The 25,546-nt window shown below is 43.3% G+C and overlaps 1 protein-coding gene across 1 annotated transcript; it reads left to right on the forward strand.

Moving 5' to 3' along the window:
- Positions 1–40: 40 nt before the first annotated feature.
- On the forward strand, positions 41–23,343 carry LOC114450223 (potassium/sodium hyperpolarization-activated cyclic nucleotide-gated channel 2). Its single transcript, XM_028428234.1, has 10 exons — positions 41–79; positions 145–172; positions 917–2,134; positions 4,355–4,778; positions 6,651–6,812; positions 12,020–12,238; positions 21,261–21,407; positions 21,520–21,760; positions 21,852–22,016; positions 22,394–23,343. Exons 3-10 carry the CDS (start codon positions 939–941, stop codon positions 23,341–23,343), a joined length of 3,504 nt encoding a protein of 1,167 aa, XP_028284035.1. The 5' UTR covers positions 41–79; positions 145–172; positions 917–938.
- Positions 23,344–25,546: the final 2,203 nt, after the last annotated feature.

Below are 25,546 nucleotides of genomic sequence, written 5' to 3' on the forward strand. Positions count from 1 at the left end.
GTGGAACCAACTATTGTCACCACATTGTGTGCTTGCAGTACATGGATAGCTGTGCTGCACTTGTTCACCCTTGTCACAGGTACCTGCTCAGATTATGCAGCAGCTGACCCGGCTCCTGAATGTTAATTTTTTTTCTGTTTGCAGGTCAGCTGTTGAAAGAGGACAAGAAGAGGTAATTAGTATTTTATTATTCTTGCAGCGTTGTGCTTGTAAAACAGACAACCAAACAACAGAAGTGATTATTGCTTGGATTATTATAGAGCTGTTTTTATGTACCCTGTGTACTTGCTTTAACTCCAGATTTTACTAAAGCACAAATTGTTACATGTGACAAGATGTGCACCTTTTGTGGTGAATGGGTGTCTGCTGCTGCCTCTGCATGTGACACTTAAAACGTTTGGTTTTGCGTCAAACTAACATGAAGCGTCTGTGCTCCATCTTTAAGGCCACTAGAGGGCGCCAAACGCCAACTGAGGGTAACATTGTTCAGATTGACATTGTCACGTCACCTTATAAAACGCATTACTTCATTTAAGTTTTCATTAACTAAGCAATTAAACTTTTGATGTCAATATATAGGCCTATAATGTTTAACAAGTGCAGTAGGCTATGATGTTGTGATCATTCGGTATGACTCCTTCAGGTTACTAAATTAGGCCGTAGGTCATTACTGCGAGGCCTCAGCTGGAAGCAGCTTGAACTGATTAATGAGCTAATAGTTTAACAACATATGACGCAGACAAATGCCTCATTTAGTTTGAACCTCTGCATCTCTGACACAATGACTAGTGAAAATATAAGTGCAGTAGTTTGCAAATAAGTCACGTCCACCCCTCCCTCTCTCCTTTCTCCTCTCTCTCTCCCTCTCTCTTCTTCTCTCCATCTCCCCTCTATTTCTGATTGGCCTTCTCCAAAGATAATTGGAGGCAAAATTTGATATGCTCAATGTCATGGACAGGAATGAGGTTTCACAGGGCTCTGCTGCCACCATGAAGAAGAAGGCGGTGGGCGGCAATGGATTCAGCCACATAAGCGCATCTAAGGCTGTCGCATCCAAATGCACGAGAAGCAACAGCGGACAGAACTGTCTGGACTCCGGTTCTTCTGGCGCACATAGCGGTAAGCAGTCCGGTGCGACCTGCAACGTCGTGATGGACGAAACGGAGGACGGGGAAGAGGAGTCCAAGTTTCAACATCCGCGGTTGCGCCGAGCCGGGGGGAGCGGCAGTGGCGGAGGTGGAGGAGGAGGAGGCGGAGGCGGCGGCAGTATCAGGATGAAGAACTTTACGCCAGGAGGGGGAGCCGCATCCTCGGCTTCCAGGAGAAACTCCAACAAGGAGCCCTGCCTTACGCACACAGAGGACACTCCAGCCGCCCCACGGCCCATTGCTGCCTCCAGAGCTACCGAGACACCCTGTCCGGGCGATGCTGCCCAACGCGGCGAGACCAGTAGAGCATCTGCGGCGGAGGCGTCGTTATCAGCGGTCGCGGCAGAGGTTTTAAACGCGACAACGGGTGATGGTTGCAACGGTGTCCCTCCAATTTCCAGTATGAAATGCAACAAAAACGGAGAATGCAGAAGGGACTCGGGAACCGGGAGCCTGCGCTCAATCATCTCCAAGCAGGAGAAGCAGACAGGGGGGTCGGGGAAAGCCGACGACGGAGGGAGTGCCAAACGAGGAGCCCGTAACTCGACAACCGCCAGCATGGACGGCTCCATCACACCAGGCGGGTCCCTAACTGGGGGACACGGAGGAGAAAGCGCAAACCCAGGCGCTACCCCGGTCTCCAGCGGTGTCCCTGAGAAAAAGGACTCCAAGGTGTCCTTCTCTAACGCACCAAGCCGGAAAGCCTCATCGTCGCTGCACGGCCCGACACAGACTCAGACCCAGCAGCCAAGGAACTCTGTCACTTTCCAGAAGCCGGAAGATGGACCGCCAATTGTGCCCGCCGAGGATGCAGAACCTCGGGGCAGCCAAGCCAGCTTCATGCAGCGGCAGTTTAGTAGTATGCTGCAGCCTGGAGTTAACAAATTCTCCTTACGCATGTATGGTAGTCAAAAAGCAGTGGAGAGAGAGCAAGAGAGGGTAAAATCAGCTGGAAACTGGATTATCCACCCTTATAGCGATTTCAGGTAAGAGCAGGAGCTGCCATTGGTTGCACGTTGGAAGTCATGAGGGGCCCGTAAGGGTCCTCATTGTCATCTACAACTTTGTAGTGAGCAGCCTAAGCACTCCATGGGAACACATACACGGTTATTGTTCAGGGCTACAGGCAGCAGATTTTTCATGTGATTGAATCAGATTTAAGTCGATGCATTGCAACGTGCAGCCTTTAATCCCGCAAACAACCTGTTGTCGGGCAAATTCACTTTAGTAAAGAGTGTCCTTTCAAGGTTGTAAACAAATCCAGTTTGTACCATGTCAGGGATGCTCAACAAGCAGGCCTGCTAATACATGTCGACTTTTCGTTGCAGTGCGCTTACATTTAACAAAGAGGACAGCGCTCCGACGCTTGGTCGTGTTCATTTATAATGCCTTATTTCTTGAGGATCGGGTTAATGGTTGTTGTAGCAGGCTGTATCATGCTCTGCGACAAGAGCCGTGCTAACAAGATGTAGGCTATGTGTGTGTGTCTGTGTGTGTGTGTGTACGCGATGCATTCAGTAATGGAATGTCACCTTGAGCCAAGTGTGCGAAAACCTCAAGCATGCTCACTGGAGACATATCCGCCTGGATTCTGCAGCCTAATGACGGAAGCGTTCTGTTTATCACGGCTCAAAGACCAAAAAACCCAGCTGGACATCCAGCGGATATTTTGTCAATTAAATATTTGGGGAAATCCACGAGCCAAGAGGGCTCCTCGTGACAGAGGCTTGGCTGTCAGCCTTTTATTCGACACCTTTAAGGCGCTGAATTGTATTTAGGTCAGAAAATCAGTAGGTTTGACTCTCGGCTGGACCGGCAGGTTTCAGCACCACAGGGGTGGACAGCTCCCATCTCATTTGGAGTCGGCTCGCGCGTTACAGCGCTACCTTTAACCCCCCCCCTCCCCCTCCTCCTCCTCTTCCTCTTCCTCCTCCTTCACAGCGCCATTCATGTTTGGCCCATTTGTATCACATAACGCCGAGTCAGTACCCTACTGAAGGCTAAACTTGAGACTCATCTTCAACAGCAGAGATGTAATTTGACGACAGGTCACTTCGGAGACCTTTATTTACCACGCAGAGTCCCACACCGCGTGGAGCCGTGGCTGCCCTCTCCTGATTCTTATGCTAATTAACGCCTGGTTTGAAGCGGCGAAGTTGCTTCAAATCTTATAATCGGGCGGTTTTATTGTTGTTGCTGAGGAGTGGAGGAGTCGGAGCTTGTTGCATAAGTCGCAGTGTAGTGACTCAGCGCTGCACCTGTCCTGCAGAGCTTCCTCTGACGGCCCTAATACTTTTACCGTCCGTCCCATCCACCAACGTGTCACACCACATCTGGCAGTAAGTAGCAACAGAACAGTCACCCAACACTTGAAATCCATACTGTAATAACACAGAGATCCCAATATAGCCTGATAGATCAGTCTTAGTGCCGTGTTGGGTGGCCTTGCAGAGACAATGGCCCACTGAAGCATCCTATAAAACACACAACCTTCATAATTCATGACTTGACTCAGAAATATCTAATTCTATTGTAAAATAATACAGCTACTAAATGTTTATATTGTCTGTATCGTGGTTTCAATTTTTTAATGCAGCTCTGCACAACCCAGATCCCAAATAATCCATCTGTGTATATGCTTTATGTGTTGAAGTGCAGTTTCTTTTCAATTCAGACACAGAAATGACTAACAACATTAATAGATTCCTTTGTCTGGCAATGACTAACAAAACAAATGCATGTTTGTGTCTCACAGATTTCTGTGTAAATAAAACATTGCTAATGATAACACAGGGTTAAAAAATAAAACACACTATAATTCAACTCCCAATTTAAACATCAAATATCAGCCTGAAAAGCCAGTCTGGTTCTGAATTAGTACAAAAAAGAAGCCATCTTTATTATCTAGATTTTTGCTCTCACTTTATTGGTGACTTTAGTGATTGAATTTTTAAAATATAAAATGTATGCATACGGTGCTATTTAACACTGATTAAAGTACATTAACTGCACTTTGTTTACACTTTGTATCATGAGGAAGTCTCTTGTGCCTATCAGCCTTCCACAACAACTCCCTTTTCTTATCTGGCTCTATTTTTGTCTCTGTTCCCTCCCCCCTCTTTTTTTCCTCCTGTATTCCACACACATTCATGTCAATTCATCATCATGCACACACCACAACTACACACCACACACCCGTCTGCTAGGTTCTACTGGGATTTTACAATGCTGCTGTTTATGGTGGGCAACCTGATCATCATCCCCGTAGGCATCACCTTCTTCAAGGACGAGACCACGACGCCCTGGATCATCTTTAACGTTGTTTCCGACACCTTCTTCCTCATGGACCTGGTGCTCAACTTTCGCACTGGAATCATCATTGAGGACAACTCGGACATCATTTTGGACCCTAAAACCATTAAGAAAAAGTACCTAAAAACTTGGTTCATTGTAGACTTTATCTCCTCCATCCCAGTGGATTACATATTCCTCATAGTGGAAAAAGGGATTGACTCGGAGGTGTACAAGACTGCTCGGGCCCTGAGGATCGTCCGATTTACCAAGATCCTAAGTCTTCTGAGGCTGCTGAGGCTCTCCAGATTAATACGCTACATTCACCAATGGGAAGAGGTAAGAGAGCACTCTTTCATGTCTGTCTCTGAGCAAACATGTTAACTCTAATCACACAAGTAGTCAGCGATAAATGGTCATTGATTTGCTTCCAATATGTCAGCCTTGGCTCACGACCAAACCAACAATCTGCCTCTCTGTCTGCCTCCAAGTGGCCTTCACCTGGAGGCTCAGTATTAATGTTCTCACCTGCCACCTGGTGAGAAATGTATAATGTCAGCAGGGTGTATGAGTGTTAACAAAGTTTGCATCCTAATTGCTGTTATTGTTAGACAACCACCCTCTACCCCTCCATCTCTCTGTCTGACCTGCCAGTCCCTCAGGTGGCATCAGGCGGTCTAATAAGCAGCCTATTAACAGGGCAAACATAGTTAATCAATTAAGGCGCCAGAGGAAGCGCAGGTGAGGGATGATAATATGCAGCAGTAGGGGGCCATTGACTCTGATTATATATGTCACTAATTGCTCAGGTTGGGTAAGATTTAATTTCTACACAGACCAAACTGTTTCTAGACTCTGTGCTGCTTTTAGGCTGAACACAAAGACCCAGTTCTGACCTTTGTGGCCACTCAGCTTTTATTTACTCTGTGAGAGATGCACTCTGTTTGGAGGCCATGCCACAGCCTGTCCTCAGACTCTTTCCTCGGCTGAAGAAGAACAGCCTGGGAGACAGGAAGACCAGCGATGTCATGAGATCACTCGACTTTTCGTTTATGCCAGTATTGGCAGACTGGCGTTGGCATTTTGCGGGAGTGAGCAGCGCAGTGGGGCTCGGCTGCTCACTTGACCTTTGGATAATTGGATTTCTGAAGATATGATGTGATATGCACACACACACACACATATACACACGCAGCGGTGCATGATGGGAAGTGATACTTGGCATGCATGGAGAATGAGGGTGGAGATGTGATGGAGGGTGAGACACTGGCACATGCAGGCAATGTCTACTTCAAATGAGTGTAACTCTGACGTCACAATTTACTTTGACAGGGTGCGTTTCTATAACTTTCTGGGAGCTGTCCGTGGTACTCAGTATCACAGACTGTGTAATATTCAGTTTCTCTCATCCATCCTCAGTGGAAAGATGTTCTATTGTGTCAGTTACTGATTGACAAAAACTGACAGTGAAAACCTTATAAAGGTTAAAGCTGCATTTGAAAAGATCAGTGCATGTGATTCATCACTCCCATCACAGAGTATCACTTCTCCTTCAGCTGCAGTAAGGACTGCCCCACTTAGTCCTTCATGGTCGACTTTATTAGACCTTCCTGCATGCGTCACAGTGAACTGTCTATACATTTAGACATTATATATTGTTATTATATTTAAGCAGACCTTACACTGTTAAGCAGCATCACTGCATGGCTCCTTGACGTCAGTCAGGTGACAGATGATTGGCCTAAGTGACTGTCCAGAGAAGGAAAATGATTGATGTATGAGACGACATAGACTATCAGTTGTTAGGAATCATGATGGTCCCCATCCGTCACTGTGTGTGTTTGACTCTGTCTCTGCGTGTGATGGCATGCCTCTGTGAGTTGTTAGTGTATCTCTGTGCCTGCAGGCTTGCGTGAGTGTTTTGTGTATGTGACAGGACCCTGTGCGTGTTTGTGCCTCTGACTGATGTCATGTATCGCTGCGTAACAAATGTCTTGCCTACTCCTGCTGTGTTTGATGTGGGACTCATGGGAAACTGTCTCCCCCACTCATTAATCAAACTTGGTATAATCCAAAGGAGACAGAAGGGGAAGATGTTGAAAAATGAATTCAGGGTCTTCAGTGTTTGACAACTTTATGAAAGCCACTTTCAGTCAGTTCATATCCAGATTCACCTCCTGTCCTAACCTACCTCTCTTTGTCTCACCCTAGATCTTCCACATGACTTATGACCTGGCCAGTGCGGTGATGCGGATCATTAACCTGATTGGTATGATGCTGCTGCTGTGTCACTGGGATGGCTGCCTACAGTTTCTGGTTCCCATGCTGCAGGACTTCCCCTCAGACTGCTGGGTGTCCCTAAACAAGATGGAGGTATGTATAAGCAGGGAAACATGTCTGTGCATACTAAGCTGCATATATCACCATAGAACTGGACTTGCACAATTGCTGGCCTTTATGGGTAAAATATTGGCTAAAATATAAATTAATCAATATTTCGTGACCATGGTAAACTCTTCCTTGTGTTTTCACTGTAACGGGATCCCAGTGGTTTGGGGTTGGTGGGAAAAAATTTATATTTGCCTTTTGTCACTTCGGAAGAAGCCATGTGAAGTTCGATAAATGTCAAGTGATGCCACTTGAAGTAATCAGATATGGCTGCTCCTCAGTTCTGCATGAGACTAACAACAGCTCCACATTAGCATAACACACATGAATCTCAGATACATATTACTGATTCAGGAGGGCAAAAGTGTGTTTCTTCCAAACAAATAATTACTCATATATCCACCTTCAGCTGCTGCATTCAGCCGGTTTACCAGACGCAGTAAACAACTGCAGGTTAGCAGTGATGAAGCTGTGAAAATGCTCCACAGAGATTTAAATGCACCTCTAGATCCCCCTGCACCTCCTCTTCAGCATGGTGGGGCAATGACAGGAAAGATAAAAGAGCAAAACAGAGGGATGGGGGGGGTATGGCTCCGACAGCTGGGCTCTTTGTTGCCATGTCTCTCTCAGAAAGATAAAAGCTGGTTGTTTATAGGTCTGTCTGTCTACACAGCCTTTCACTAAGTGAGGGGGGGGGGGGGACACCAACCCAGACACAAGGCACAGGACCAAATGGAGTTTTAAACAGATTGGGTCTCACTCCAAGACTTTGTCTGGGTCGGCCATGACTGCTCGTAAATTTTAGGTTTGAAGTATTTCTGGATCAGAGCAGTGACTCATGTTTTTGTTGTTGTACAGAAGTAATTCTGATTAAAACAAGTTAATGTGATGAGAGGCGTAAATATCCTCTTTGAGATATTCATTAAAGGAAAGGAATTCTCTCTTGGGAACACATTTCAGTTTGATGTTCTTATTTTGTTGATCTGGGCCAGGCTGACAAAAATAATACACATAGCATTGTATAGTGCTTACATTTGCAATTCATACTTCCAAGATATATACATGCACCAAGATCAGACATAATAAGACAACATTTAAATACATTCTGTATAGCTTAATGATAAGAGCAAGAGTGTGTAACAAAGTAAAGAAATTGTTCATTCTTATGATTGAGTAAATAATTCATCCACAGCATCAGCATCGATTCATATAGCCGATTAATTGTTTTGATTATTTTTTGAAACATAACAGCAAATATCTTTAACATTAATCAGCACTGGGGAAAATAATTAAGAGATCAATTGATAATAGTTAGTTGCAGCCGTGAATTTCAATATGCTGACAAAGCAGCTCCACCCAGTCTCCTGAGATCGTTTTTTTTTATCAAAATATTACTAAACCTTTCTGACCTTCACTATAAAGCCCTGCACGCCCTGTTTTTGCTTCAGACAGTGTGCTATGTACACAGCAGAGTTTGAAGTTCAGGATGATGAAGTTTGGGGCTGACAATCCACTGACTCCTCCAGTGCTCCCTCCTGCTGTATAATCAAAGACAGCTTGCCTCCAGAGAGCCGTCACTCTCAAAGTAAAGAGCCGTCCTGGCATGGTACAGGCTGCATATAGCCACCTGAGACCACCCCCCCTATTGAGTGGCTGACAACTTGTAACATTAGCCATTGTACTGCAGCCAGGCCATCCATCAAGCCTTGCACCCTACAGTGGCTCTGGTGGTGTGGGGCCCACAGGCAGGACCCATGGAGGGCGTTGAGAACACGCTGTAACTCTGAATGACATCCACCAACCAGTAATTGGATTCGGTCAAACTTGTTCTACCTCAGGGAACATAGGTTGTTTTAGCAGTACACCCCAACTTCCATCCCCAAATTGAATTTAGTTTATATTTGGTCTCATCCAGGCAGCCTTACTGCATTTGTAAAGGACAGAGGCGACTGGGTAATAATACTGACAGCAGTGCTAACTTGACAGACGCAGGGTGTAGTTTCAGCTCTGTAATTACAACTGTGTGTGCGCCCATGCTTTACTGTATCCACATCACAGAGACATCTCTTTCCCATTATCCCCCACTGTCATCAGCAGGGGAGGGGGGCTTTGCAGTACAGTGGTCTGCTTGCTTGAAAAAGATAAGCCAGTAATCACTATGTATGGTGTTAAATCACTTTATTTACTCACCCCAATTAGTTTGACCAAACAGCATTACAGATCTGCTGCAGGACAGTGCAGATTTGATTTAAAGTACTCACTAGACCAGTAACAGTGCACACACATGAAAAGTGAAAGCTGCCTTCCGACCCCTGTAAATGGACTTGAAATTAGGTGGTGTTTGTTTCTTGGGCGAGCAGAGAACAAAAAGATGTGATTATCTCAGTCCTACAGGAGCTCAGGTTTTTGTTTTTATTCTGAAGGATCTCAGTGTGCTGAGAAGGAGCAGTGCTTCTTATAGAAGTGCTGTTACTGAACCTAGAGAGCTCTGACCCAGTAACTGTTGTGTGTAACTATATGTGTGCAGCCAACCACAAACGCACAGTCATTTGAATAAATACATGTAAAAATATATGAATCTTTTGGTTGGGACAGAACTGTTGTTGGTCTGTAACATGTGTTAGGTGGATGTGAAATGATCTTTTCCTTAAAGAAAGTAGTCTTAATGGTTCGTACCATCAGCCCATCTTCCTCACGAGGACTGTCCATATGATCACTCTTTAAACTATTCCACTTATAAAACCACCCATATTTAGTTGCTCATGTTTGAGGAAGTGGACTCAAGTCCGAAACAAATACAATTTTGGTTTCTTGCATCATGAGAAATAATATGTGTGCGACTTCAACATCTGCTCATGCTATAACTAGACATCCCAGCCATTTGCCCCTGTGTTTAGTGTATGCAAAGGACAAGGAATGACTCCAATGTCTCACTTCCACTGATTAAATATGATATAGTAAACATGTTTACCACAATCTAAGTGCACCACAATAATATATAACTAATGTTCTCAGAGATAATTTGCCTTTTATTGTAATTTATGAATTGGGGGTTTGATGAATTAGCTGAACTGTTTACAGTAGTGCACTCACACCGTGTTAGAAAGAATGACTGACTGTTTGAAAAGAATGTTTTTTTCCACACTCCAGATGAAAATATTTCCCTGTCAACACTGCAGATTAGAAACGCAGCATGTACTGTGAGGTGAGGTTGACTATTAGAAACAAAGAGAAAGACAGACAGAGAGAGAAGGCAGCACACAGAGCTGACTCAGATAAGCCATTGTAACTAAACCGTGAGTGTGTGTGTGTGTGAGAGAGAGAGAGTCAGGCCAAAGGCTTTTTATTACATGTGTGTCGATCTTTTGATATTTGTCCAGCTTATCAGCTGTCGGACACACATAGTTATTGGTCATTCAATGAGATATAACTCTATTTTCCACTATCTGTTTCACTGTCTCTCTGTCATTTCTTCCAGCAATACATCAGTTACTCATTCAAAGCCCTGCTTCTTCCACTTCAGCTGAATGTTTATATCAGTGTGGCCACTGCAAACTGTTAACAAACATTCAAACATTCGTGGTTGGGATGTCTTTGTGGTGAAGTGAACCATGTACATAACCAATACAACCACATGTATGTTATACCTGACTTTAGTGATCTTGCTCGCCTGTGTGACATGTGACATTTGAATAGATTGTATGAGACCTCGTGCACATACCAGAACCCTATACAAGGAAGCATTTAGGACACTGGCAGCTAAATTTAAAGCCCCCCCCCCCTGCATTATCAGTCAGTTTCAAGGAGTCTATCTGCAGCTAATGGAGACGGTGATTACCAACAAAGTGATGGGTAGTTACCAAACTGAAATCTCTGAGGAGGGCTGCTGAGACTTATGAGGATATGGAGTCTTTCCTCTCTCTCCTGTCTGTGCTATTTCAGAGTCAAAGTGCTCATCATTCATCTATTATTCAATCCGTTTCACTCCACTGTTTCTCTTTCTGTTTTCACATACACCATTTAGCCTCAGCCCACTTGGTGGAGCTATATTTATTTTTGGATTTTCCCTCCGCTCATATGGAGAGGTCCTTTTATCAGTCTGTGGCCCTTTAACATGGAGTCGCCTGGATGACAACAGAAACCCGTACTATAGAAGACATGTGCTGCTCTGCTGTACCTCTGACTCTTTCTTGTCACGTCATAATAAATCTGCTGTGAAACATCAGAAAAAGAGTTTCCAAAGATAAGGTGGCATGTAGGTGGTGTTGCCAGTTCATTTCAATTGATTGATTTTTATTTCATTGTCACATTTGAGCCAGTAACTTTAAATTGTTTGTTGCCTTTGCTGTCTGAGTGCCTCTTTGCATCTGAGGATGAATCAGTGTGTGTGAGCCATGATTTGTGCTCTGAGAGGTATTCAGGGTGCAGTTTTTACCTTTGGTGCACTGCACCTGTATGGTAGAACAATAATAACAGAAAGGTTTTAGTTCCTACTTGTGACCTATCCTTGGAATAGCGCCCTCAGCAGGATGTGCAAAATGATGTCACAAATAGAAACCACCTAGTGTTAATGAAAGGAAATGGGGGAAACCAAAGGAAGCTTGCTGCACAAAAGCATCAGTTCTATTGAGCTTGTTGCTCGGTCATTTGCCTCCTTTGTGCACATTTTTTTCCAGCACAAAGCTGCTACAATGACACTGAGCCTCAATTTAGATTTGGGAATGTATACTGAGTGTTTGTCAGAGTGATCAAACAATATGATAATGCCTCTTCATGTCTTTATTTCTTACAAACTGAGGCTTTTCCCTTCATGTGTCTCCACACTCGCTGCCTGGTGACCGCTGCCCAGCTGTCACCATGTGTAGGAGATTCCTATTCACGCAGCTCTGAAAGGGCATATTTAATGACCTCTCATTATCATTCCTCTCTCAGGAAATAATTTCCAAACTGTCTCTACTTTGCTGATTAGGCCTCGAAGGATTCCCCTGATGTTGTTTCCTCTTGCTCACTGCTTCCTTTTAATGCAGCTCTGTCCCCCGAGTTCTCATTTGTATAAGAGCTATTCCATGACCCTTCTGTCCCCAAAGCTTTCGTCTGGTTGCCTCTTTGCTGCTACCACTCACCCTTGAAACAGGCCTTTTTTACGTAACACAGATGTAACTGTTTGTTTCTTCTTTCTTCTCTTTCCACAGAATGATACCTGGTCAGAGCTGTACTCCTTTGCCGTTTTCAAGGCCATGAGCCACATGCTGTGCATCGGTTATGGCCGGCAGGCCCCAGAGAGTCTATCAGATATCTGGCTCACCATGCTGAGCATGATCGTAGGAGCCACTTGCTATGCTGTTTTTATTGGCCATGCAACAGCTCTTATCCAGTCCCTGGACTCCTCCAGACGGCAGTATCAGGAAAAGGTGAGGAAACAACTCTGTCCCATGTTCTCAACACTTATCTGTTTTTTTTCTATTAAAGAACACTACACCTTTAAATCCCCTTAAAGGAAGGGATTGACATTTGCGCTTATTCACTTGCCTGCCAAGAGTGAGATGAGAAAATGAGATACAGTAAAGATGATTCCATCTCCAACAGCTGGGTAACTTAACCTAGCATTAAAACCAGAAACAGGAGGAAACAGGCAGCCTGGCTCAGTTCAGTGGTAACAAAACAAGTCCACCACCTCCCATAAAAACCTCCCATGTGTAATTCACACATGATATCACTTTTTGAAATTGTACAGTTGTTGAATCATGTGCCAATAACTTTCTAGTATCTGCACTGGTTGCCTGGCAACGGATTTCAAACAACAAATAGTCCAGCACCCCATAAAACATCATTCTCTGCCATTTTTTGAGATTTTTATGTATTTAAAGTGTCAAAAAAGAGAGTACTGCTACCTATATATATAGATACTATATATATATATATATATATATATATATATATATATATATATATATATATAATATGAATATTAAATTGGTTTCAGTATTGTCCCATGCATCACTGCTGTTGATCTTTAATTTTCTCAGGTCAATGATGAACATTGATAAATACATGTTTTCTTTGCTTGTTACAACAGCAGATTTTGCAATTTATTAAATTGCTGCTGATTTAAAGTAAGTAAGTAATTTAAAGTAGACGTCAACTATTATATTTATCTTGGTTTAAATACAGTAAACATTCATTTTTCAAAAGTGAATATTTGATCACTGTGTGGTGTTGGTAAGGTTATGACCTCAACCACACACCATCAGGCATCATTAAACCACCTCTGTGTATTGTCTTGCTGCCTTATTTTTCCTTGACTGCTGGATGTCTCCTGAAACAAAGATGTGGTCCAGAGCTGCACAGCGCTGCAGCAGTGGCCTGTAGCAGCACAGCCGCTCTGTTTCCAAGCAGAGTCTTGCTGGCTGGGGAGCAGGGGGGGTACTGCTGGCGTTCAGCAGCCAATCAGAGGCTGCGGGTGTGTTCGGCCAGGTAGAGCCACATTGCTATGGGCTGGGCCTGTGTGTGTGTGTATTTGTGTGTGTGATATGATGTCCCCTTGGGCAGCAGTAGAATTGATGAGGCAGCAGACCTGTGTGTCCTGCCAATGTCATCCTGAAGGTGACGTAAGCAGCCATGGCTGCCTCCCTCGCTGTCTGATCAAGCGCGCTCTGGGTCTCACTCTACCTGCACTCTGTATCATCTCTTATGCATCTTTAACCGTCCCACTTTATATCCCTTCTTTTCTTCCCCTACTCCACTTATATGTCTCTACCTGGCTCTCTCTTTCTCTCCCCTCACCTCCTGATCTAAATGTCTCTGTTTGCCTCTCCTCTCTTCTCTCTATCCTTTCTGATGGTGGTGTCCTTGAAAGGTGCACTGCTACTGCTAACCGGCTGCTACAGGGAGCAAAGCGAGGGGGAGGGGAAACCTGTGGGAGACAGAGTCCTGGTGCACTGCAAGATATATTTGAATGCTGTGTCTTTCACATCGTATGCAGTGTTTTTGTCGGCTTTTTGTCTGGCTAGCATTGTGTGGAAATCCCAGTAGGATTTTTTTTTTGCTATGTGGCAGGAGGCTTGAGTATGAATCATGTCCAATAAATGGTTTAGAAGACGACGATTCAGCAACTTGAGTGCTGACTGGTGCTCTTGTCTTTACCGGTTGTCCTGGGTGGTGGGAGTTAAAAGGCTAGAGAGAAGAGCATTGTGTTTTTCTTTCACTGTGGGCGTCACCTGAATGGGCAAAGAGACAGTTACTCCTCGCCCTTTTACTTGTCCTGCTGTTGACTGGTAAAAGTTTTGTCCTTATAGTTTTACATTTCTCACAAGCTGTGACGGCTTGTATTAATTCGTCTAATCCTCACACAGCCAGTATTTTCATTCAGTTTGAGGATAAACTGAGAACACTCATGCCCTGACATCAGAACTGTGTTTATATTGCTGTGTGCTTAATGCATATTCACTCATATTTAGACATTTTTCTAATACATCCTCACCCCATTTTATGGAGCTTTTCTGCTGAGGGCAGGAAAGTGCATTTTCTCAGAGCCCCCCCTTTTTTTGACCAGTTGTCAGATTTTCTTTATTTTTCCACTGCAAAGTTTTTCCCCCTGCTGCTCTGTGAGGATTAGTATTTGAGCTGAAGACGTGTTTATTAAAAAAAAAAAAACATAAAATAAAATGCACAGAGCAGAAAAAGCCAGCCAGTGCCAGCAAGGCTGATGCTGATGCTGCTGGGTGAATTCGCCATGCCTCAAGATAGGACTGTGAGTGACATTTTTATCATTTGGAGAGAGTTAGAAAAACAAGTCTGCTGGCAGTCAGCCTCCATGTGGATGAAGCTATAACTGTGGAGGTTTTGAGCTCATAAGTAATGTCAGACTCGCATGCAGGTTAAATGAGGGGAGAAGTGGACTTGTGGTGGGGACAGAGGGACAGAGACAAAGACAGTAAACCAGTCAGTGAAAATAATGCACATGATAGTTTACAGTGTAAAATGACTTGAAATGTTCAGGTCAGGGTTTATTTGATGCTGTGTTTGCTTAACAGTGTAATTACAACATCCGTGGTTTGACTCCCGCTGCATATCATATTACTGTCTCTCTATACTAAAACACCAACAACATACAAGCTGGCATGTTTACGCTTTGTGTTTCATTCTGTGAAGTTTAGTAAGTAAATAACATAGTTTTGTAGCTGTTTGGGTGTGATGGAAACACTTTCACTGTATACATATGTCCCTTGTTGGTGAAAATTTTGCTAATTTGCAAAAGTAAGTAAAAGACCTATATGGTTGTTCCGTTAACAGTCACTTTTTATAGATATTGCACCCCATTCATTTCTATGTGAAAGTGTAGATTTTAAGAACCAGCTTGTGGACCTAAAGATGGTGGACACTCACTTGAATAAAAATGTTGCAGCCTGTTGCAAGTAAAAACACACATGCACATGCACAGCAAGCTGCTTAATGAATACAACAATCAGTGCAGAGGGGTGGCATCACATCTTCCTCTTGATAGAAAGCTAAAACATCACATCCAGTCTTGTTGTGTTATTTCTCAATCATCTTTGTGAAAAAACGTGACTTGGAATTTCTTTCCATCTTCTAAAGGTTATAGGGTTATTTTACTTATGAACAATTTCTAACAAAATTTTTTTTCACTGCAATTTTCAGTAAACATTATAGTTTAGTTTACTTTAGTTTATTAGTTTAGTATAGTTATAGTGTAATAGAGAGCAAAGCTTCGCAGTGGGGCCACCATGTGATCACAAATCAGCGGGTGGCTATGTCCACATCATTCATCCATTGTATGTCCAGCACACATGTAGAGTCTGCAGTATGTACTCCTGTCTGTCCTGCTGTGTTCCCACTGACAGAGAGATGGTGATGGTGATAAACATGCTTAACATGTTGAGCTTAGTGTGTAATGCTGAGCAGCTACTTCACAAAAATGGAACAAATTTACATTTCAGGTGCTTTTCAATGCTTTATTTTTTTTATTTAGTTTTTTGTTTACAAATGAATTAACTTGTCACAGTAGGAAGGGCAATGTACCCTGTAATTAAAGGGGCTAAATGGTATTTAGCCATCATTCAGTTTGAATCCCACTCAGATTAATACAGACGTGCAATGAATAAAATACTGTATTTTAAATATAATCATAAACAGCTGGTTATAGATGAAAAATAGAATAGAATAGAATAGAATAGTGTGTCAAATATAAGCTGATTATAAGATGCTGTTTGGTAGGAGTTCACTCTTATATTTGGATCATGGTAACAAAGATTAGATGAACTCAGGTACTGTACATTCTTTACATTAATATCCAGCCCCTAATGGTCTCCTATAGGGTGTGACAATGAATCAGCTCTTCTTTGTTGTGCAGACTCATCAAAGAGTCAGTAGTTCTCTGTCCTCTGCCATAAGAGGACAGTATACAAAATTGTTTTCTACCTCCTCCTCCTCCTCCTCTTCCTCTTTGCGGCAGTACCACAATCAGCCCAGTGATCTGTCTTCCTCCAGTCTGACTGCTTGTCACTGATCACTCCAATTATCCATAAGCAGGCTGACTTTACAGAGATAGTGGCCAAAGAGATTCCTACGTCTACAACAAAAAAAACAGTCTCTTTAGTTGTGCCAGATGATACTCTGCTTAACATGTGTCTAATGAACAAACCTTTATCAGCCAGTCTGCTTGGGCTCTCTCTCTCTCTCTCTTTGACTGAATTATAGGATTTCCTGTATTTCCTTAGAAGATTCATTTCATTTAATGAGACTTTGAGCTGTGCCAGACCCCACAGTGTGTTGTTCCTCTGTCTGTACACATCTCTGAATTGAAGACAGACGAGGCGAGCTCTGACTTACCACTATCTGATTTTCTTCACTTTGGTGAATGTGCTTCATAATGTAATGAGGCGATTTAGCAGGGAATGAAGTGAATGAATTATACATCCACATGGGCCGTACGGGATGAAGCCGAATTAGGATTTCCAATGGAGAGAAGTCATGGGATGAATGAGCAAATCACAAAATACAAATAGAAATAGTTGTCAAACTGCAGTTTTGATTGTCAGCGGTGCGTTTTGCTGCCGTATACACTGTCATCGAAGTGGCACAGAAAATGGATGTCATTTTCGCTCTCATTTTAGTGTTTGTCAGTCCCCTCTGGGTGCTGTGACGCACTGGCCAAACGCTTGTTCCCTCTCCTCGTTGACACTGGAGAGATTTCAGGTTTGCCTGGCACTGATCGATCTGCCGCACTGTGACATGGCACTCAAAGTCATTAAATGCCAGCATCTAAGTTCAATCAGATAGGATTTAGCTGCCTCATTTGTTCAGACTTAGCTGAGTCACAGGCTGCTGTTTCACATCTAACCACAGCTGCCTGGTTGCTGCATCTGAGAGCCCCCCCAAACACACACACACACACACACACACACACACACACACACACACACACACACACCTACACTTTTCATACAATCAGCACTTCTATTCTTCTTTGAGAGGCACAGCGACTGCGGTGTTAGCGTTGACACGTTGGGTAAAGAGTTGTGACACGGGGTCATATCTGCAGGCTGCTCTCCATCTGTGGATGTCAGGAAGCAGAGTCACTCATGCCGGTGAGACTTTGTGTTGTGTGACTCCATCAGAGGAGGATGCACAGCTGCCCCAAGCCAGGAGACTTTGGGTTACACTGATACTGAATTATTCAACTGGTTGCACGTTTGGTGTATTTATGTTTATGTACATATTCCTGCAGGAAGCTCTGTGAGCAACTAAGCGTTACCTGCACAACAATGCTTCATTTATAACCTATTCACTAACTCACCCACTACAGAAACAGTGCACAGTTAGACCGTAAACGTTTCCTCCTGACATATACAAAGCGGTTGTATAGTTTGTGATTCCTTTGAGTAACTCACTACTTCCAAAAAAGTGTCACATTATTTATTTAACTTTTCTGCATTTATAATTTTTTATTAATTGCATGTTCATGGTTTCCAGTATCTAACATCTTGGGTGATTGAATCCAGTCAGTCTTTAGTAGGTTCAAAGAACAAACCTGATTAGCATTAGGTTTAGCAGATCCTGGATTAGCCAGCTCTGATCTTTTAACCACTGTGTGACACCTGATCTTTAGGAAATGATGTTTACTATGGTCATTTTAACCTTATGTAAGCTCAAATGCACAACTAAGGCTGTATTTAATGTTCCACACACATCAGAATTACTAAAAACCTTATAAACTTCACACTGATCTGAACCTTTACATCTCGTTTTGTGCATATAGATTTGCAGCCCTTTATACTCATTCAGTTTTCAGACCATGACACTCGTAAATATATACCAAAAACAAGACTTTATGTTTTAATATTTGTTTATATTCATTTAATTTGAATCTGTCTATAGAGGACATCACTATAGACAGCACCTCACTGGATTTAACCTGCATGAATACTTAATCTCCATTTACAGTGCCTTGCGAAAGTATTTGGCCCCCTTGAACTTTGTGACCTTTTGCCACATTTCAGGCTTCAAACTGTAATTTTTTGTGAAGAATCAACAACAAGTGGGACACAATCATGAAGTGGAACGAAATTTATTGGATATTTCAAACTTTTTTAACAAATAAAAAACAGAAAAGTTGGGCGTGCAAAATTATTCAGCCCCTTTACTTTCAGTGCAGCAAACTCTCTCCAGAAGTTCAGTGAGGATCTCTGAATGATCCAATGTTGACCTAAATGACTAATGATGATAAATGGAATCCACCTGTGTGTAATCAAGTCTCCTTATAAATGCACCTGCACTGTGATAGTCTCAGAGGTCCGTTTAAAGCACAGAGAGCGTCATGAAGAACAAGGAACACACCAGGCAGGTCCGAGATACTGTTGTGGAGAAGTTTAAAGCTGGATTTGGATACAAAAAGATTTCCCAAGATTTAAACATCCCAAGGAGCACTGTGCAAGCGATAATATTGAAATGGAAGGAGTATCAGACCACTGCAAATCTACCAAGACCTGGCCGTCCCACTAAACTTTCAGCTCATACAAGGAGAAGACTGATCAGAGATGCAGCCAAGAGGCCCATGATCACTCTGGATGAACTGCAGAGATCCACAGCTGAGGTGGGAGACTCTGTCCATAGGACAACAATCAGTCGTGTACTGCACAAATCTGGCCTTTATGGAAGAGTGGCAAGAAGAAAGCCATTTCTTAAAGATATCCATAAAAAGTGTCGTTTAAAGTTTGCCACAAGCCACCTGGGAGACACACCAAATATGTGGAAAAAGGTGCTCTGGTCAGATGAAACCAAAATCGAACTTTTTGGCAACAATGCAAAACATTATGTTTGGCGTAAAAGCAACACAGCTCATCACCCTCAACACACCATCCCCACTGTCAAACATGGCAGTGGCAGCATCATGGTTTGGGCCTGCTTTTCTTCAGCAGGGACAGGGAAGATGGTTAAAATTGATGGGAAGATGGATGGAGCCAAATACAGGACCATTCTGGAAGAAAACCTGATGGAGTCTGCAAAAGACCTGAGACTGGGACGGAGATTTGTCTTCCAACAAGACAATGATCCAAAACATAAAGCAAAATCTACAATGGAATGGTTCACAAATAAACATATCCAGGTGTTAGAATGGCCAAGTCAAAGTCCAGACCTGAATCCAATCGAGAATCTGTGGAAAGATCTGAAAACTGCTGTTCACAAACGCTCTCCATCCAACCTCACTGAGCTCGAGCTGTTTTGCAAGGAGGAATGGGCAAAAATTCCAGTTTCTCGATGTGCAAGACTGATAGAGACATACCCAAAGCGACTTACAGCTGTAATCGCAGCAAAAGGTGGCGCTACAAAGTATTAACTTAAGGGGGCTGAATAATTTTGCACGCCCAATTTTTCTGTTTTTTATTTGTTAAAAAAGTTTGAAATATCCAATAAATTTCGTTCCACTTCATGATTGTGTCCCACTTGTTGTTGATTCTTCACAAAAACTTACAGTTTTATATCTTTATGTTTGAAGCCTGAAATGTGGCAAAAGGTCACAAAGTTCAAGGGGGCCAAATACTTTCGCAAGGCACTGTATTTCACATGCATATTGTAACTGAATCTCAACAGTCTTCTTCTGTGGTCTGAGTAGTTTGTGTGAAGATGAAATGCTGTGTATGTTGGCTGAGTATGATGCTTTCTGCTCAGTATTATTCCTGCTAAAGTGAGAGAACAAGAGCAGTGAAGATTTTATTGTTCTGCGCTCTGAGGATTTAAGACAAAGATTCTCCCTCTGTACACATGCCTTGAGTTGTGTACAGCTTAAGATATTTGTTTGCAGAACGGGCCTTTGTTTTGGAAGCAGAGAGCCAGGCCTATTGCTTCTGATAGTAAATATTTTTTACTTCAGGAATTTAAATGCTTCTCCAGAGCATTCACAGCTTGTTACAATGTTTGAGCAGGTGGACCCCATTGTTTTGCTCTGGGCCTCTGGCAGGACGCACCAGTGCTGACACAGTCTGTGTGTAGCAGGAGTGAATGGGCCACTCTCCAGCTGTGGTGCAGCCTTGCTGAGGCCATGATTAGGATGCTGCGTGATGCTAGTACCACGCAGTAGAGTTTTTGTAAGGCTGGGATTGAGGTGGTACGGATGATGACTTCTTCAGTCCCTGAGGGCTGTGAGTATCCACCAGCCAGCTGACCTCCAAATTATGTTTTGGACAGCTTTATGGGTTCTAGGTTGAGCTGTTGTCCTTTTTTCTTTCCTTTTGAGCTGTGTTGACAGCAGTGTCCAAGGAGAAACCTTTTTCTTGTTGTCTGTTCTTTTTATGGCCACATCTGTCACTCCCCTCCCTGCAGTCCTGCCACAGAGTTTTTTCGGTTTGTCAGTTGTTGGCCACTTTGGATTGACTGCGATTAGCATATCTCAACAAGAGGAGCTTATTGTTTGTGTTGCTGCAATGTTGCCTTTGTATTGATCTGACATTGATTACACTTCAAGGAGGAACCAATCAAGGGGTGAGTGTGTTCATTTCAGCCGTGTGGCTGTTTGTATTGTCTTTGTTGACACACTAGAAGAAATGTGAGTTGAATACCGGTGCACCATGATGATCTATTTACTGTTCAATGAACACTACATAAAGCAAATAAAAATGGTGAGTGCTGTAAAATATGCTGGGTGTAAACTTGCTCTGAGCTTGCATTTTGTCAGTCAGATTTTTTATCTGCATCACATTGTCAAAAATACTATTAAAATACCGCAACTAGCAGTGGCAAAATGTGATGTTCAAAAAAACCTTCTAGGCATTACAGGGTGTATGCACACTAGACAAAACCACTGCAGCTCCTTTAATGTACTAGCCTGGTGTGGGTCAATAAAAGCCTCTGTGTTTCCTGGCAGTTTATACACTGCATTAACAGAACATCATCTCTGTCCATCTCACTCTCTCTTAGTACAAACAAGTGGAGCAGTACATGTCCTTCCACAAACTGCCAGCTGACTTCCGACAGAAAATCCATGATTATTATGAGCACAGATACCAGGGCAAGATGTTTGATGAGGAGAGCATCCTGGGAGAACTCAGCGAGCCTCTCAGAGAGGTGAGACCAAAAACAAACACTAGCTTTTATTTTTTTTGATAATGATATTTGTGTGTTTAATGTGATTTTCACATTTTCACTTTCACTTTTGTGAAATGTGCTTATTTCATAGGAAATTGTCAACTTCAACTGCCGCAAGCTGGTGGCATCAATGCCACTGTTCGCCAATGCGGAACCAAACTTTGTGACGGCCATGCTGACTAAGCTCCGCTTTGAGGTATTCCAGCCACAGGACTACATTATAAGGGAGGGCACTATTGGCAAGAAAATGTATTTTATTCAGCATGGAGTCTGCAGTGTCATCACCAAGGGTACCCTTGCCATGAAGCTCTCTGACGGCTCTTATTTTGGAGGTACGTCATGTCTTATTAACATTTGCAGGTTATTTAAATATTATTCTCACCTTCTGGTTAAAATGTTGGATTTCCTCTATCCTTGTTTCAGAGATCTGTTTACTGACGAGGGGCCGACGGACAGCCAGCGTGCGGGCAGAGACTTATTGTCGACTCTACTCCTTGTCTGTTGACCACTTCAATGAGGTGCTGGAAGAATATCCCATGATGAGACGAGCCTTTGAGACTGTTGCCATTGACCGTCTGGACCGTATAGGTAAAGATTATCTTTTCAGTCTAAAAACATGATCTGACATGAGTGCAAAGTAATATTGTGCTCAGGAAGGAATATTATTGTTGAAATAGGCAGTAAAATGAGCTGCACTGTTCCCTCAGAATGTCACAGGACACTGTAACAGTAGATGAGAGTACAGGGTGACACATCCATTTTCCTCAGGGCTTGTTCTGCTAAAGGATGTACCTGGTGTGAAGGACATCACATGCTATATCTAACTCCTGGTGTTCTCTCTTTTTAATTCTTCCTTTGTCCACATATATATGCTTTGTTAAGCTTTTTGTTCTGGCTGCCCTCTCCTCTCTCTTTCCTGTGTCTACCTCTTTGTCTATTAATTCGTCCATATTTTCTTTCTGCAGGTAAAAAGAACTCCATCCTGATGCACAAGGTTCAGCACGATCTCAACTCTGGTGTTTTCAATAACCGAGAGAATGAGATGATCCAAGAAATTGTCAAATATGACCGTGAGATGGTGAAACTGGTGGACCTGCAGAGGCCGCGGGCCATGTCGATGACCCCTTCCATTGGAGGCATCTTTGCCCCTCCGGGTCAACCACAGGCAGGCTCTGCTATTGCCACTCTCCAGCAAGCTGTGGCCATGAGCTTCTGCCCTCAGATAGCAAGTCCTTTGGTGGGTCCTAGCACTCTGCAGTCGCCCCGTATGGTAAGAAGGTTCCAGGTGATGCAGAACTTGGCCAGTCCAGTCTCCATGTCTCCTCTTCAGTCTCAGCCCCCTCAGACACTTGGAGGGGCATTCGGATCTGCAATTTCAAGCCCACCAGTCCAAAGCCCACTCGCAGCTACAGGACGGACTTTCCAGTACATGGCGAGCGTAGGACCCTCTGGGTCCCAGCTGTCCCTAGTACAGCACCATGCACCTAGCCCCACACAAACCCAGCAGAGGCCTGCCACACACAAGAGCACCCACTCCCTTCATACAGGCAGCTTGAGCCAGGACACCCGTGCCCTGTCTGCCTCCCAGCCTTCCCTCCCCCAGGAGGGAACACCACAATCTGCCTCTGCAGCCCCCAGCCCTCCACCCTCCACCCGCACCTCCAACACCTCCATTGGCCCCCCACAGCCCCCTCACCCCAGCTTGCCAGGGCCCTCGGGGGTGGGGAGATCAGCGGGAGCCCAACCGAGGGTGGCCTTTGCCTCCACACCTCCTCCCGGTGGACCTGCTGGAATGGGGGCAGTAGCAGCAGCTGCTGGAACTGGACCTCCAGACTCTGGAGTTCCCAAGAAAGATTCAATTGTCAGCCTTCCAGAGCTAGACTCTGCCAGATCCCGGCTGTCTTCCAACTTGTGACCCTGGTAGATTTCAGGAAAGAGGCCTTTTTTTGTAGGAGAATCGGTTCAGTTTAGGTCAGTCCAGCTGATCTGTCAGTCTGCTGAACGACCAATCAGCTACCGCCAGCGGCAGCAGTCATTCGATCTGGATGCACTGTGTGCTGGTGTAAGCAGAAGGAAAAGAGCTACTCAGAGTCTTGAGACACTTTCGCTAGGAGGAGTCTATACAATTAAACTAGTATAACTTAAGGTTGAACTGGTCTAGTCTACCGTGCCAGCAACTTTAGTCTTAGTATCACCCCTTTCACTCTGCTTCCAAACACCTACCGTATATCGCTGTCTTTACTGTAAAGATATGAGAAAAAGTATGATTAATGTAACTATTGCATACTGTGTAGAATCCATGCAATGCAATCTAGCAGGAGCTGGACTTAAAAATGAAAATCAGGGACTTGAGGTCAAATGACAATGACATTTTAAGCGTTCAAAAGTGTTTTGAGTGTGACTTTTCTGTAAAAGCTGTCGTAGCAAAAGAACACATTGCTCTTCATATTGTTTAAAATAGTAGTCGAAATAGTGTTTTAGACCGCTGGTCGATCTTACATCGATGTGTAAATAGTTGATGAAAAAAGTATGGAAGGATATTATATTCATTGTATCTACCCAAACCAAAGTTGAGCTCGAACACCAAGTCTGGTTGTGTCTGTATCAACTAAAAAAGAAACATAGAAGAAAATGCCATTTATTTAACTGCCTTGATTCAACGTTAGAAGCCATATATTTGGTTTGTGTGTATGTATATATGTGGGTGTAAGTTTGTGTGTGTGAGTCTGTTGATACGTTTTGGTTGCATTTTCAGAGAATGGACACTCTCCACACTGCTTTGTCAAGCGCGTTCGGTTTGACATGCTGACGGCGGCACTGACCCGTTTCCTTGAAACATCAACAAGCGGTCAGCAGGTCGGTCGCCATACTGATTGTAACCCTGAAGGCAAAAAGGTGGTTAAATAATCTGAGCTTTATCGAAAGGAAACATTTGTGAAGAACCCATACTGTATACTTGCTTGTTTCTGTCTAGGTTTATTGATTAACACATGCAATATAATTCTGCAATACTCTACCCCGCCTATATATATATAAATATATATATAATTATATACGAATATAAATATCTATACATATGCTGTACAGAAAAGTGAACTTTTCTCCTATTTGTTTTCTTTTTAATGTGAAATCCTAAAGAATCCAGCAGCTATTGTGGCTTCATTTGAGGTATTGTAATCCAGTGACCATGTTGTTACCTTAACCAAAAACGTTTTAAAGGGAATGAAAGGACGTGCCGTGTCATTTACGTCGGGACAAAAGCAAGTCAGATCCTCAGAAACGTCACTTTAAAGCCCATTTTTGAGATGATTGTCTCAATATTTAGATCTGCAGCAATCCCATAAAATTCAAATTATGGGATTGGATTTGAGGCGTTGGTTGGTTACAGTTCTTCTAAATATTCTGAACCCAAAATCCTTCTCTTGCTGAATGTATGCCATGTGAGAAGGAAGACAGCTAATCAGATATAAACTGCCATGTAAATAAATGGACAGAAGTTTAAAGAGGATTTTATGATGCAATGGGGATGTGGGCATTGCTGTATGTGTTGCTGAGTGTCTGTGTGATCTTTTTAGATTTGACGATGCTTCTCTGGGTTTGAACGTTGCTGTATTTAACCTGTATGCTACACCCCAATCCCCAGATCTAACATGAGAGGATACATCATTTTTATCTAAGTTTATTTCATAGAGTGAGCGAGAGCGAGTCATGACCACTTTGAACTCCTCGGCCCAAAGCGAGGACATCCAGTTAAGCACCTTGTGTCGCACTACAACCTTGTAATCAAAATGAAAATCGATGCTCTATTCTCTTAACGTGGTTGCGGTACTTCTCCTGGACCCATCACCTGGTTAAACTGGAAGGACGAAATAGTGAATCCAATTGGGATAGAAAATAGGCAGCTGATTCATTGTGTTAAACAAATACCGTGGCTCTGAAGATCGATCTGGAACCAAACTGTAAAATCAATGCGATGGACATTTCACTCAGGTTTGCTACCTTTCCACAGAGTTGTATTGATCGCCTCAGCGTGGCTTTCCATTGATTTATGTAGATTTGTCCATCCTCTCCATAATCAACTTGTTGATTTAACCATGCTGAAAGATTCCCCTTGAATT

This window comes from Parambassis ranga, chromosome 17 (genome assembly GCF_900634625.1).
Source record: "Parambassis ranga chromosome 17, fParRan2.1, whole genome shotgun sequence".
In the NCBI taxonomy this organism is placed as follows: domain Eukaryota; kingdom Metazoa; phylum Chordata; class Actinopteri; family Ambassidae; genus Parambassis; species Parambassis ranga.